We start from the raw sequence: 13433 nt of genomic DNA on the forward strand, positions 1-13433 counted from the left end.
GGGCTTTTGCCAGGTCATTGGGGAAGAAAGGAATAGCTGTATATAGGAGATGTGCATGGATTTTCATATGAAAGTTATAGACTGACTGCTGTTGTATACACACGTGGGAGGGAGGGAAGAGGGTTCAGCCCTATGGACTGTTTGCCTTCTCTAGCTGTGTGATCAAGCTATCCACCTGATAGCACTAATATATAACAAGCCTGTGACACACTTGCAGTACACTCTTAATAACATAGTGATTTATTAGAATCCATCCTCACATATATGAGAATGAATGAATGGTTCAGACTCTTAATAAACTAGTCATAATCCACCTCAATGGGAAATCATTTAAAATATACTAACATGTTTAAATTAGGCATATTTTTTCTTCTATGAGACATAAATGTCTACTTCTATAAAATTCTCATTTTAGCTTTTTCTGGCACATTTTTTCATGTAATATATTAAATATATTTAAATGCAATACCTCAAGTTTTAGAACTTCCATAAGTCTAGACTATTATTATTGTCTATTAATTAAGTTCTCGTACTTCTGGTCTCTCTTCTTTCTGTTTTCTTTGCCTGTTGTGTGTTTTTCTTACTCAAAGTCCAACATCTGATGCATAATTCTGAATGCTAGTTGCCTCATGCCCATCTGCATCAATTGCATTTTGACTTAGTAAAGGTTTAGCTGTTTCCTGCCCATCTGAGTCAATGAAGTGTTGACTTGCAAATGGCTTAGTGCTTTCATGAAATGGATAATCTTTTCTATCCTCTTGCTTGGAGCTTTTGAACAAATGTTTCTTCTGGTGCATTCCAAGGGCTGCAGCTGTCTTGCAAACTTTTGGGCACTGAAAACAGGCATATCCCTTCCCGCTATGCTCACGTTTATGTTTTTGCTCATGATTCTTTTTGGTAGAAAGGTACAAGAAGCTCTGGAAGCAAAACTGACAGTGGTAGCGCTTTTCACCTGTGTGGATTCGCTCATGTATTTTGAGTGTTTCATTTAGAGTGAATGCCTTGTTGCAGTACTGACAGACAAACTCCTTGACCTTTGAGTGGGTGTGTTCATGCTTCTGCAAGTTTCCTGCTACTGAAAACCTCTTCCCACAGGTTTTGCAAGGGTAGGGCTTCTCTCCTGTATGACATCGCATATGCATCCTTAGAGCAGATGGGCTCTGGAACCCCTTTTGGCATACCTCACAAATATAGGACCCAGAAGCAGTTCTCTCCCAGTGTAAATGTTCATTGGCTCCTTCAGTAGAAGAGCTCTCTCTTTTACAGAGTTCACAGGGAAGACTCGGCATTCCGCCATCATCTTCCTGATTAGGGACCTTTTCTTCAGGAATGTTCCTAAGTGCATAACTTGTGACGCATGGCTTTTCACTTTCTCTGTAGGAATTTCTGCTTTTGTACTTCTCTCTCCATTTTGCCTTTCTCATTTTCCTTAGTTGTTTAGATTTCTTTTTTGGTTTGTAATTGTAATATGGGCGCCACGGTTTATCATTGGAGTCATGGTCGCTTACATCATCACACATTTCATTGAGTTCAATGTAGTCTGGTCGACAAACCCGAGGCGTACTTCTCTCTCGCTTTTCTCGTTCTGCAGCCTGAGTTGCATGATCTTCTCTGGATTCATATTTAGGTCTCCTTCCTTTTTTGTAAAACAATTTTGACCCCAAAATTTGTCTTTTCACAATGGCTTCATTCCCAATTTTAACTGTTATTTGACACAGAGGAGCCACATTGCTATCGGCAGATGTTCCTGGCAATGCAGGTTTTGCAATGTAGGTTTCAGTCTTACTTGAAGGTTCAAAGATACCAGTGGGTCTGTCAGAGATTTCTGTATTTGTCATATATTTTAATTCCTCTGATGTCTCTTCTTTGTCATACAGTGGTACTTTTTTCTTTTCCTTATTGCTTCTTGTCCTACCATTGCTTTTGAGATCATCTGACCCATGTATGTGGTCATTGCTTGCCCCTTGGCTGGCCGTAGTATCTGGGGTTGCTATAATGCTGCTTCCTATTGCATTGACAGAGTTACTGTGCATTATTACAGATGAAACTCTACCCTGGTGCACTATTACAGGGGATGCTGAATTATTGTAGTTAATAACAGAGGTTGGATTTTCATTGACATTGCTACTACTAAACGTTTGAAGAGAGTAATCATATTCCTGAGGACCAGAGTTAAGTTCTGTGAAAGGCAATGGCCTTTCTGTAGTATAAGTATTATTTTTAAGGTCTGATTCTGATGTACCACATTCCCAGGAAGAACTATTTGGAGGGTTCACAGGTGCTGCCCTTGCATCACTACATGAAGATGTTTCCAAGGAGACACTTGTGTTTGAAAAATTCAATTCAGAAGTGACAGTATTCTGAACGATGCAGGTACTAGAAGGTAGTTCATTAACTTGCACATTTGCTTGCGCACTTTCATATGGTGAGTTTCCATAACTTTTATACGGCGCTCTTTTGCATTTCATAGGCAAAAGCCTATAAAGTTTGTAAGGATATACACTTGGCTTCAAGCCGCCATTAGCCGTTTTCTTATTAACTCCAAGCCGATGGTCAATTGCATGGAAAGATTTCTGGTGGTTTTTCAGTATGTAATACGTCATAAAGGTCTCAAGGCAGAAGATACACTGATACCGCCTTTCTCCTGTGTGCCAGATTTCGTGTCTGGTGCGGTATTCTGCCAATGCAAATACTTTGTTGCAGTAATGGCAAGGGTAAGTCCTTCTCCACGAATGAACATTTGAATGTCTTCGGAGGCTAGACAAGGTGACATAGGTCCGTTTGCAGACATTGCAAGTATAAAGTATTTGTCCATCAACGACGTTAACAAAGTGGTCCGTTTCTGGCATGGTGGAGTTTGTGACAGAATAATCAGGTAGATTATTTTCTGTCATTGCAGGCTCTAGGTTCACATATGAGGTGCCAGTTTTCCCATTAGAAGTTGCAAAATTATCTAAACGACTCTGCTCATTTTCACTTGGAGCACACAAGCTGCCCAATTCCCTGCATACTTGCTCATGTGTCTCTAGTCCAGTAGCACTTTCAAATTGTTTGCTGCAGTACCTGCAGACTAAAGGTTCTTGGGGCTGTGGGTGAAGTTGAAGATGAGTGCAGAACTGAGTCCCATCATTAAGTGGTTTGGTGCAACAGTTATAGACACGTGGAATGACTGTGGCTACTGATCCAGAAATGTGATCTGATTTATTTTCATCTTCCTTCGAAGGGAGGACGGTATTTGGGTGGGATTTATCAAAAGAAATTGTGTGATCGTTTACTGCTTTGTGGTGACCTTCCGCACTGGTTCCTTTGTGGTTTGATCCCTTTGCTGCAGATACTTCACTGTCATGGGAGTTATAAGTAGCCTTTGGCATACTATATGTTTGAATTACGGATTCAGCCAGAGGCATTGACTGGACAGCTTCAGGTTCTTCTTCACCCATTTTACAAGCAGCGCTATTTTCATTGTTATAAAAGGAATTTCGTTGAAAAGAATCAAAACCTGTAGTAACAGCATAGGAATGTTCCGCTAATGTGCTGGCTGGTTCCACATCTTTGCAAGTCCCATTCCTATCCTGACCATTGCTGGGTGCTTTATTTACTTCTGGAATTTTTTTAAAACTTGCTCTCAGATCAAGAGGAGAAAACAAATTATTACTATTTTCTGTCTCAAAAATTGAGTATGCATTTGTGATTCTTGGTCCGTTTGTGATAGCTGAATCGTCTTGTCTTTTTTCTTCTTTTACTTCGCCCTTTTCACTATTGCAAAATGAATATGGGCAAGGAGAATTTGAAGGCCCTTTTTCCATAAGATCTTCTAGAAAGGATATTCCCAGTTTTTTCCCTGCAGCTGCAAGGTCTAGGACAGTCTCCTGCTTTTTAACAACTACAGTGGAACTGTAGATATAATTGAGTATTTCTGTGAATACTTCAGCCTTGAGGTCGTTTAGCTCTAGTACATGTCCAGAAATACATGTAGCACGACTCAAAAATATATTTTTGAAATAAAGGCTTGAAGCAGCCAAGACGTTGCTATGGGCTTTAAATTTGGTGTCTTCCACAATTATAGTAACATCACATAAAACACCCCGATTGCGTTGTTCATTAAGGATGGAAAGGACTGTGTCACTGTGGAAGTTGTCTTTGAGATCCTTTAAGTGGGACATGATGGTCAGCTGTATAAAATAAAAAGAGACAAAAAAGTTAACTGGATCAAAAAGCAATATCATGTGCTGTTCAGTGACATCTCAATGCTTTATCTGACAACATTGCTCTTTCAAAAGACTATTGCTCTATTCAATATATCAGGATAATAAAATCATTTTCTCTAATAAAGAACTTGGTGGTTCTATATGCTAACCAGCAGGTCAGTGAAAATGTAGACAGAACAAGAGTTTCTGCATACTCACATGACTCCTCAGTTTTGCAGGAAAAAATATTTTTTATTCTTTAAAGACACTTCTATGGGGAGGATTGGAGAGGAAATGCTTCTTCCATTCTTAATTTACTCTCCTCCAATATCTCTTCAAAGGGGCAGGCAGAGACCCTAATAGCTTAAAGTAGTCTAGCTTAAAGTAGTCTTTGACAACCCAATGGAGCAATCTAAAAATGAAGGTGAAGGCAAATAAATTTAAAAGAGGAATGAATGGATTTTAAGCTCCCCCTAATGGATACTGTGCACAGTATTTTCTTAATTTTTTTATATCATTATTATAGGTGTGCCCCCCATTTACGTGCAATCAACTCTCACACAACCATGTATACACACGGCGCCACTAAATAAGTAATTCAAACCCGGAAATGGCGGGGGAGAGCTGGAGAGTCCCTGTGGCTCATGAGGAGAACCTCCGCAGAGCCCAAAGAGGATGTAAGTGAAGGCGAAGGAAGCCCCTAAGAGACCAGAGGTGTAGCGGGGCTTTGTTTATGCTGCTAAGCCTCCCCGCCTAACAGCCACCGCCGCCTTTCAATGCATCCTCCAGTCTCCGGCTGGTCCCAGAGCTTCAGTTCTAGTTGTGGATAATTTTGGTGCAATTCTTCTTTGTACCTAGCTCCCCACTTCACGTGATTTCACTTATGTGCACAGGGGCTTGGAACGTAGCCCCCACGTAAGTGGAGGGACACCTGTAGTAATTTCATTTATGAATCACTTTATGTGAAGCATCTCAAAGTAATTTCAGCAATGCAATAAAACATATATAAACAGTTGCATATATAAAAACAATTACAGATATGAAAATGGTTAAAACAATTTACATATATAAAAATTTCAGATCCAGTACAGATATTGACTGCAGGGTAAGCAGAACGTCTGCTTCGAAAGCTTTCCCCCTTTGTTGTGTTGTAGTAGTACTGTGCAGTTTTCTCTTCCGACTTAGAAAGGTTGTGCTCAGCACATCATTGCCAACTTGTTCAGTTTAAATATTTTGATAATCTCAGGATCATGGATTTGAGCCCCATGTTGGACAAAAGATTCCTGCATTGGACTAGATTACCCTCATGGTTGCTTCCAACTGTACAATTCTATGATTCCATGATCACTGTACAATGACAACACCGGGCAGGATGGAAGGAGGCACAGAAGAGGCAAAGTGCATTGGGGAGGCAAGCACATGAAAAAGTACCTTTCCTTCCAGTAATCACAGGGGTCCAGCTGTGGTCAGGGGGTGGGGGTAATATATCTACCAGAGATATCTACTCTCCCTTTGACATCAACTATGTCACTAAAGATGACTCTCAGCGCAAACCTAGGCACATTTACTCTGAAATAAGTCTCACTGAATTAAATGAGACACACTCCCAGGTAAATGTGTACCCTAAACTATTCAGGTTTCTTCCCAGGTAAGTGGGTATAGAATTACAGTTTACCATCCTTTGCAGCAAAGAGCAAATATCTTGTTCCCCCACTGCAAACATTCCCTCTGAATGCACCCCTTCACTTCCGTAACCTCTTCTAGAAAGACATATTTCATATGCAACAAAGGGAGTGAATACAGATAAACTGAGTTTTCTTCCACAGTGATTTGATGGTCCTTCATTTTCATTATGGTTAATAATAATATTAATTTATTATTTGTATCCTCTATCCGGCTGGCTTGAATCTTGTGCACCAAATTCTTTAAAAAAAAACCCACCATGGTTCCAAGTTTTTATGGATACAAAGCTTATCTTAACCATCTCTGTCAGAGACTGAGAAGCCAAATTATCACAAGACAGTGTAATAAGCTTTAAACAGGCCTGATCTCTAATTGCCCTGTTCCAATTAAAGGCCTAGAAGTCCTGGTGAGGAAACTGAAACAGCTGAGCAATCAAAATCCATAGGATTGTTAGAGCCTGTGAAAACAAAAACTGCACTAAATGAGACGGTTTCAATTAACCCAGAGACAGAGAGGGAAGCACTTGTGTATTAGGACTTGCGGTAGAGGAGCATTCAGACTGAATGTTTGCAATTGAAAGACAGGTTATTTGCTTTTGCTGCAAAGGATGGCACACTGAGGCTACAATCCTTTACCCACTTACCTGAGAGTAAAACTTTTGAACTCAATTGGGCTTACTTTTGAATATACGTGTATAGGCCTGGACTTTGAAAGACTTAAATTCTATTTTGTGTAGGCAAAAGCAGTCAGGGAGTGGTAATGGAAGATGTACATTAAGAACTTTTATGCCCAGTCCTGGAAAACAAGACAAGTATTAAATGGCAATTTCGAAAGCAAAGCTGTGTATATACTTAGATAAAAAAGACCATTGTAGTTTAAATATACAGGTTAAATTTTTGGCACTACCTATACAGTATCTTTATATGTTGTTATTAAAACTATATTAAGATGCTAGCTTTAAAATATAAAACTATTTTGAAATGCATTTGGCAAAGGTCAGCAGTAAAATCAGTGGCACCCCCCCAACACACATATAGCTTAAGAGGAACTGTGAAATACAGTCTTATCAGAACTGCAAATGGACAAATTTCATAGCATTTTGCAAGTACAGTTTACAAGGTGCATAACTCAAAATCAATCATTTATGTCATCTTTATTGGATAATTAATTTAGGGCCATATTCTGAAATTTGAAGAAAAAAACATCATCCACACATATAAAACCAACTGGACTACTTTTTGTAGAAAATTGTATCTGCACCATTATGTTGGCCATTAAAAATAATAAATCAAAACTCAGTGGATGTATCCAGATATATGCCAACGCTAAAGTTGTTCTCCCTCTTTCATATCCATAGATCTCAAATATTAACACAGAAAAGGAAATGTTAGTTCACAGTAATCAGAAAGTTACTGACCTGAAATTTGCATTAGTTAACATAGCTCTGGTTGGTCCCAAATATGGAAACTTACATAATTATGGAGCTGGATGTACAAGAAAAGATCTAGAACATAAAAAGTACTGACAAGACTCCTGCTTCAGGCAAGCAGCCACAACCCTACAGATAACACTGTATTAGCAACTGTTCTTCCTGTAGACAAGGTCTGAGATTACGTCAGCTTTGCTCATGTGATACGGAATTAGAAGCACAAGCTTCTGACGTCTAAAGTAGATTTCACAACTGAAGCTATTGATAGGGGTTATTTTTCAAGTCCAGAAATACATGTTGTCAACTTTTCCTCTGGATGTTCATATTGACAAAACATTACTGGGCTGATCTCCTGCCCACTCACTCCTGTGGACGATGCAGTACAGCGACAATGCTTTTCAAAGGAAATATGGCATAACATATTGGGAACCCAACTGAGTTAGGAGGAGGAGTTTGGGGCAATGATGTAGTGGAGCAGGGATGGACAGGGACGAAGTAATGCTATTTATTTCACAGCTGAGATTATGGGGTCATCTCCTGGGGTGCTATTTACGAGTCCTCTGCATGACAACTAAATAAGGATTTTCCCAGAGAGAAACCCAACTAAAAAATATGGAGCCCTCCATTGCTTATGCTACTTTTAAAACCACTCTGTACACCGATTATGAGCCATAGACGCTGTAGTAATAACTGAACTGAAAGCAGTAATCATTTTTGTTGTAGCTGCTGTTGACCCAAGAACCAGTCAATCAGCTGTACGTTCAACATTTCAGCAAAATAGCTTTCCCCTCCTTCAGATCTGGAGAAGGTTGTAACGTATTTCTGACCAAAATGTGTTGAGCAGACTCCCATTGCAACCTAACCCCTAGAAAGATGTATGTTTTGAATTCTCCTCAATTCCATGAAACTCTATATGAAATCCCACCCCACCCCCACTCGCCAATTATTCAGCATATCTTCTGTTTGTCTGTGTCTCATAACATATTCTCTGTCTCCTGCATACATAACCACAAGATGGAGCTAGGTACAAAGAAGAATTGCAGCAAACTAGCGGAAAGAAAAATTCCTGACGTAATTTCAATAATGTGAATGAGCTATTCATAAATAAGCTGTTAGCTATTAGCGGCTTATGATTAATAAACAACACATTTTATTTTACCCTTAGCATCAGCATCTTTTATTTACTGAATTTGTTGTGCAACTAGAAATTATCTTCACATTTCTTTAACATGGTGTTTCCTGCTTATGGATAATTGCTGTCAAGCAATAATTTAGACCCAAGGCTGTGTGTCTGTTTCAATACAGCTATTTCCCAAAATTATCCTCAAATCATTATCAATATCCCATTCAGAGTTTAATATGGCTAAAATATCCTTTTGTTTTTATTTTAATTGGAAAAAAATAGTCCTAGACTGAAAGAAGTCATGGTCGCCATGTTTGTTGTGGGCATGTGGGCTGACAGTATAGTGGCAAATCAAAGTGTAGGGATTAGCATATTGCACACGTCATGACAACAATCATGGGGCTGTGTGTCAGTAACCATATAATATCTGTTGTTCTGCAGTTGGCTGAGACATCGTTGTTATCTCTTTAAATGTGAAACAGCTTTAGAAATTGTGGGAGGCAATGGAATATCACATCTCACTTCTTCTGTAATAGGGCACAAGGATTGAGCACCAGTCTAGATCCTTAAAAGAGGCTAGCTTTTGATCTGTTTATATTTCTCTAATATTACAGCCCTGACAAGAACCCAAACCACAATTAACACCACTGGGTATTTAATGTACATACAAAAGAACACAGCCAAGCTTAGAATAACCCAAGCAAGGTCTTGGAAAAGTAGGCTTTTGTCTTATAATTTGAAATGTATTTGTTTGCTGCCTTGCATGCGTTTGCTTAGAAAGGTATTTGCTGCTATTTGGTGCATGATCCAGTTAAACACTTTGAAGTCCCTTGTTTTCAAGCACATGCTTAATCTCTTCTGCTGAAATCCATGTGATTCAAAAGAGCTTTTGACTGGATCATGTCCTATGTTAGTTTTCTTGCACTTAAAAAAAGGATATTGGCTAAGCATTTACAGGCTTAATTATTATTATAATGCACACAGAGAATTTACACACACACACACACAGAGAGAGAGAGAGAGAGAGAGAGAGAGATGAACTATGACCTGGGAGACCAGGGTTCAAATCTCCGCTCAGCTATGAAGCCGACTGGGTGACCTTGGGCCAGTCACTGCCTCTCAGCCGAACCTACCTCACAGGGTTGTTTTGAGGATAAAATGGGGAGGAGAACCATGTGCAACACCTTGAGCTCCTTGGGAGAAAAGGCGATATATAATTAATTAAATAAATAAATAAATAATAAACATCTATACATACCTATACACACACACAAAATGTAATTTGCATGCCTGCAAATGATGCTGCAAAGAAAATGAAGCGCTCCCAAAGACAGAGATAATATCTGTAAAAGAAATACGTACATTATGAAATGCGATATAATTGAAAAGGTGCTACAATTAAAATGTCAGTGATGCATACTGAGTTTGCAAATGACAGGCACAAAATCAAGGGCACACGTGCCACTATTTCCTGAAACACTCCACAAATGATACCTATTTTGAGCTGCTGTCCTGCCTTTGTGCCTGAATGGTCAGCACTCATCAGCTCAAGCTGCCGAGGCCTGCAGTCGCTGTTAGCACATGCTCAGAACTTGATTACTTTAATCACTTACTAGGATTCGGCCAGGGAGACCCAGGCTCAAATATTTTCTCAGGCATTAAGCTAAACTAGGTGACTGTGGATCAGTCACTATGTCTCAGCCTAACCTCGTTTCCGATACCCTCAGATGTGCAGGGAATGGTGGCCCAGGAAAGTGCTTTTTCGGTGGCAGCCCCTAAATTGTGGTTTCAAAAGAATACAGGTCTACTTCTCTGCTGAGTCATTTCCCCTTCTACTTCTGTCTTCTTGCAGCAGCTCTTCTTGCAAAGGACCAGAGCTGCAATTGCAAGCTTTGCACTACATCAAAGCTCTTTCCCCTCTCAACTGAGCAGGCAATCAGGGCTAGGTCCCTGGGACTTGTTCTGCTGCCGCCTGCGCTACAGTTGTCAAGAGACACTGCAAGCATGCACATGCACAAAATAAGAACTTTGAAATTATAATAATAATAATAATAATAATAATAATAATAATAATATCTTTATTGTCATTGCCCCCTTCGGGGACAACAAAATTAAACGAAAGAAAGACAACGAAAAAAGAATCCTAAATTGCGTTTCTCTCTGTTAATTATAGAGAAAAAGTCATGTTTAGTGGGCCAAAGACTGCTTGAGTTGATGGAGGTTTGCACATCATGATGATAGTTTGTAGTTCGAAATATATATCTCTTACAAAAACTCAGAACAATTAAGGGAATTAAGGAGCTAAAAAAATTTCTAAATGTTGACTGATTCAGTATACCTTTGGCAGTCTTACAGTTATGTGTTAACTGTAGTATACAGTATGGCATACTTCCTAAAGCAGGAGTGAGAAATGTAGGTCAAATGGTTTTGGGGACTCTCACCAAGCTATACGTCCCCCTGAACCACACAAACTCTACCCAGGACACACCCCTCACCCATCCTCCTTTGCATCCTCCCTGCCTCTGGCCCCACCCACCACTGGCATGTGACCTCCAGGAGATTCCCCCAAAGGGAATGTGACTCTTGGGCTGAATCCTCCACCACACCTGAGGACCTCAAGCTAGCTTAGGGTGTTCCGAACAGACCATGTGGCACACACAGATCTGTCATCCAACAGATGGGATTGCTTGAGAGCTGCCACCCTCCACAACACTCTAGCAGCTGCTGCCTGAGGCAGTCACCTGACTCTAGCTAATAGGAGGGCCGGCTCTGTTAGTGGTAGAGCACATGCAGAAGGTCCTATGTTCAGCATCCACTTAAAGGATCAGGCAGAAGTAGACCTGTGCTGTGCAGCTTCATGTGAGCAACCAAAGCTTCACACCACAAATGTGCATCAAACGCATACAAATCAAACTTATTCAAGGCAATGAAGGAGTGGCTGACTGCATGGGTATTCTTTTGAGATGCATGCTGGTTTTTCTGATTGCTGGGGTCATGCAAGAGGCCATGAGCACAGTGGGCCAGCGCAATACATTCTTGCTGGACCAGTAGGTGCCTCCCTCTATTCCACATATAGATGTGGACCAGACTGCCAGTTACTTCAAAACTGGTGACAGGACAGCATCTTCCACTGCAACTGGGGGCAGTTTAGGGGGCACGGGACAGGTTGCACACACAGATCTGCCTTCCAATACTTCATTGCTGCTTGCTAACTGCTCCACTAGGCAGTTGGCAAATGCTGCAGTGCAGCAGCGATGGTGCCAGCATGTGCAATTTGAGCAGAGCCACACATTCACATGTGCAATGGCTGCTGGGTGCGTGGAGCTTGTACTGGTAGCCTCACAGTCTGCTTGCTTAGTCTGGGCTTTTTTCAAGCCGCTGGAAGAAGGTGACGTAGCCAGACAGCTAAAGAAGCCAGAATGAGCAAGCAGAATCACCACCAGCTCATGGGAATTAGGGTGGCTGCTACCATATCGCCCAGCCCAGTATCTACCACCTGAGGCAGCCACCTCCCTTTGCCTAATGGTAGGGTTGACCGTGTGAGCTTCCCAAAGCATCTTGCCGGCCATGGCTGGAGGCAAAAAGCTGGTATTGATGGGCTCTTGTTTGTTACAGCTATGCAATTTTCAATGTTCTTTTCCTTCTGAGTCTGCTGATTATAGTAAGAAAATTGCTTGGAAAATTACATAAAAAGTGAGATAGTTCCCCTAATCAATGGTTTTTATGTTTAACACTGAGCAATGGATTTTTTTACTTCTTTATTTCTTAAGTTATTAAATTTACATACTGCCCATCTGAAGAGCACAGAATGGTTTGCAGCAAGTAAAGGTTATGCAGGCTCAAATATAAACAAGATTTTCTGTGTCCGTCCATCCCCCCCCCCCCCCGCATTCACATTATGGAGAAGGAAGTTAAAACAGCTGCATATAGCCATGTGCAAGGCAAACAAATTAATCCACATGGTTTAAGTCTGTGGTTCCACGGTTGAAAACACCATTTGCTGTTTCTGCTGAAGAGGTTTCAATATTATATCCATCTTTGCAGTGTGATTTTTCCAGCTGACAGTAACTACTGTTATGAGGTTGTGAACCAGCACTGGAGGTGCCTATTCTCTTTTGCTGTACATTTTCTTATGTTTAGCTGTTGCCTCAGCTGGTAAGCTTCACACAAAAGCACCAAGTAAGAGCCACAACCCAACATATAAGAAGTCACACTAGACCAGAGGTCAGCAAACTTTTTCAGCAGGGGGCCGGTCCACTGTCCCTCAGACCTTGTGGGGGGCCAGACTATATATTTTTTTGGGGGGGGGACGGATTCCTATGCCCCACAAATAACCCAGAGATGCATTTTAAATAAAAGCACACATTCTACTCATGTAAAAACACCAGGCAGGCCCCACAAATAACCCAGAGATGCATTTTAAATACAGTGGTACCTCAGGTTACATACACCTCAGGTTACATACGCTTCAGGTTACAGACTCCGCTAACGCAGAAATAGTACCTCGGGTTAAGAACTTTGCTTCAGCGTAAGAACAAAAATCGTGCTGCCGCAGTGCGGCAGCAGCAGGAGGCCCCATTAGCTAAAACGGTGCTTCAGGTTAAGAACAGTTTCAGGTTAAGAACCGACCTCCAGAACAAATTAAGTACTTAACCCAAAGTACCACTGTAAAAGGACACATTCTACTCGTGTAAAAACACTCTGATTCCCAGACCGTACATGGGCCGGAGTTAGAAGGCTATTGGGCCGGATCCAGCCCTCAGGCCTTAGTTTGCCTACCCATGCACTAGACCATGTTTTATTGTGACGGAAACAAGCTCACAGTGTGGGCAAAGCTGCTATGCCAGCTTCCAGGCAGGTGGGTCACTGTTGCTTATGGGGAGACGTTGGCATGGAACAATCCAGCGTAGCTGAAAGTGTTTTGGGAAAACAACCTGCAGGCCAAACTGGGATCCATGCCAGGCTTAATTGAGCCTGTGGGCTGCAGGCTCCCCACCCCTGCTGTATCGTA

At 41.1% G+C, this 13433-nt stretch overlaps 1 protein-coding gene across 11 annotated transcripts in view; it reads right to left on the reverse strand.

Annotated features, from left to right (window-relative positions):
- Positions 1-224: 224 nt before the first annotated feature.
- Positions 225-13433, reverse strand: part of ZBTB38 (zinc finger and BTB domain containing 38) — a 28037-nt gene continuing 14828 nt past the window's right edge. For 9 of the 11 annotated variants that reach the window (XM_081007802.1, XM_081007806.1, XM_081007801.1 and 6 more), the window contains 2 exons: positions 9681-9765; positions 225-4172 (listed from right to left, as the gene is read on the reverse strand). In XM_081007802.1, the coding sequence (XP_080863928.1) occupies positions 585-4163 (3579 nt within the window). In that variant the 5' untranslated portion in view covers positions 4164-4172; positions 9681-9765 and the 3' untranslated portion in view covers positions 225-584. Of the gene's footprint in view, positions 4173-7287; positions 8395-9680; positions 9766-13433 lie in introns of those variants that run through there. The other 2 variants (XM_081007798.1, XM_081007797.1) reach the window with 2 other exon arrangements.

The sequence above is a fragment of the Podarcis pityusensis genome, assembly GCF_964106645.2.
Source record: "Podarcis pityusensis genome assembly, chromosome: 5".
NCBI classification, from domain to species: Eukaryota; Metazoa; Chordata; class Lepidosauria; order Squamata; family Lacertidae; genus Podarcis; species Podarcis pityusensis.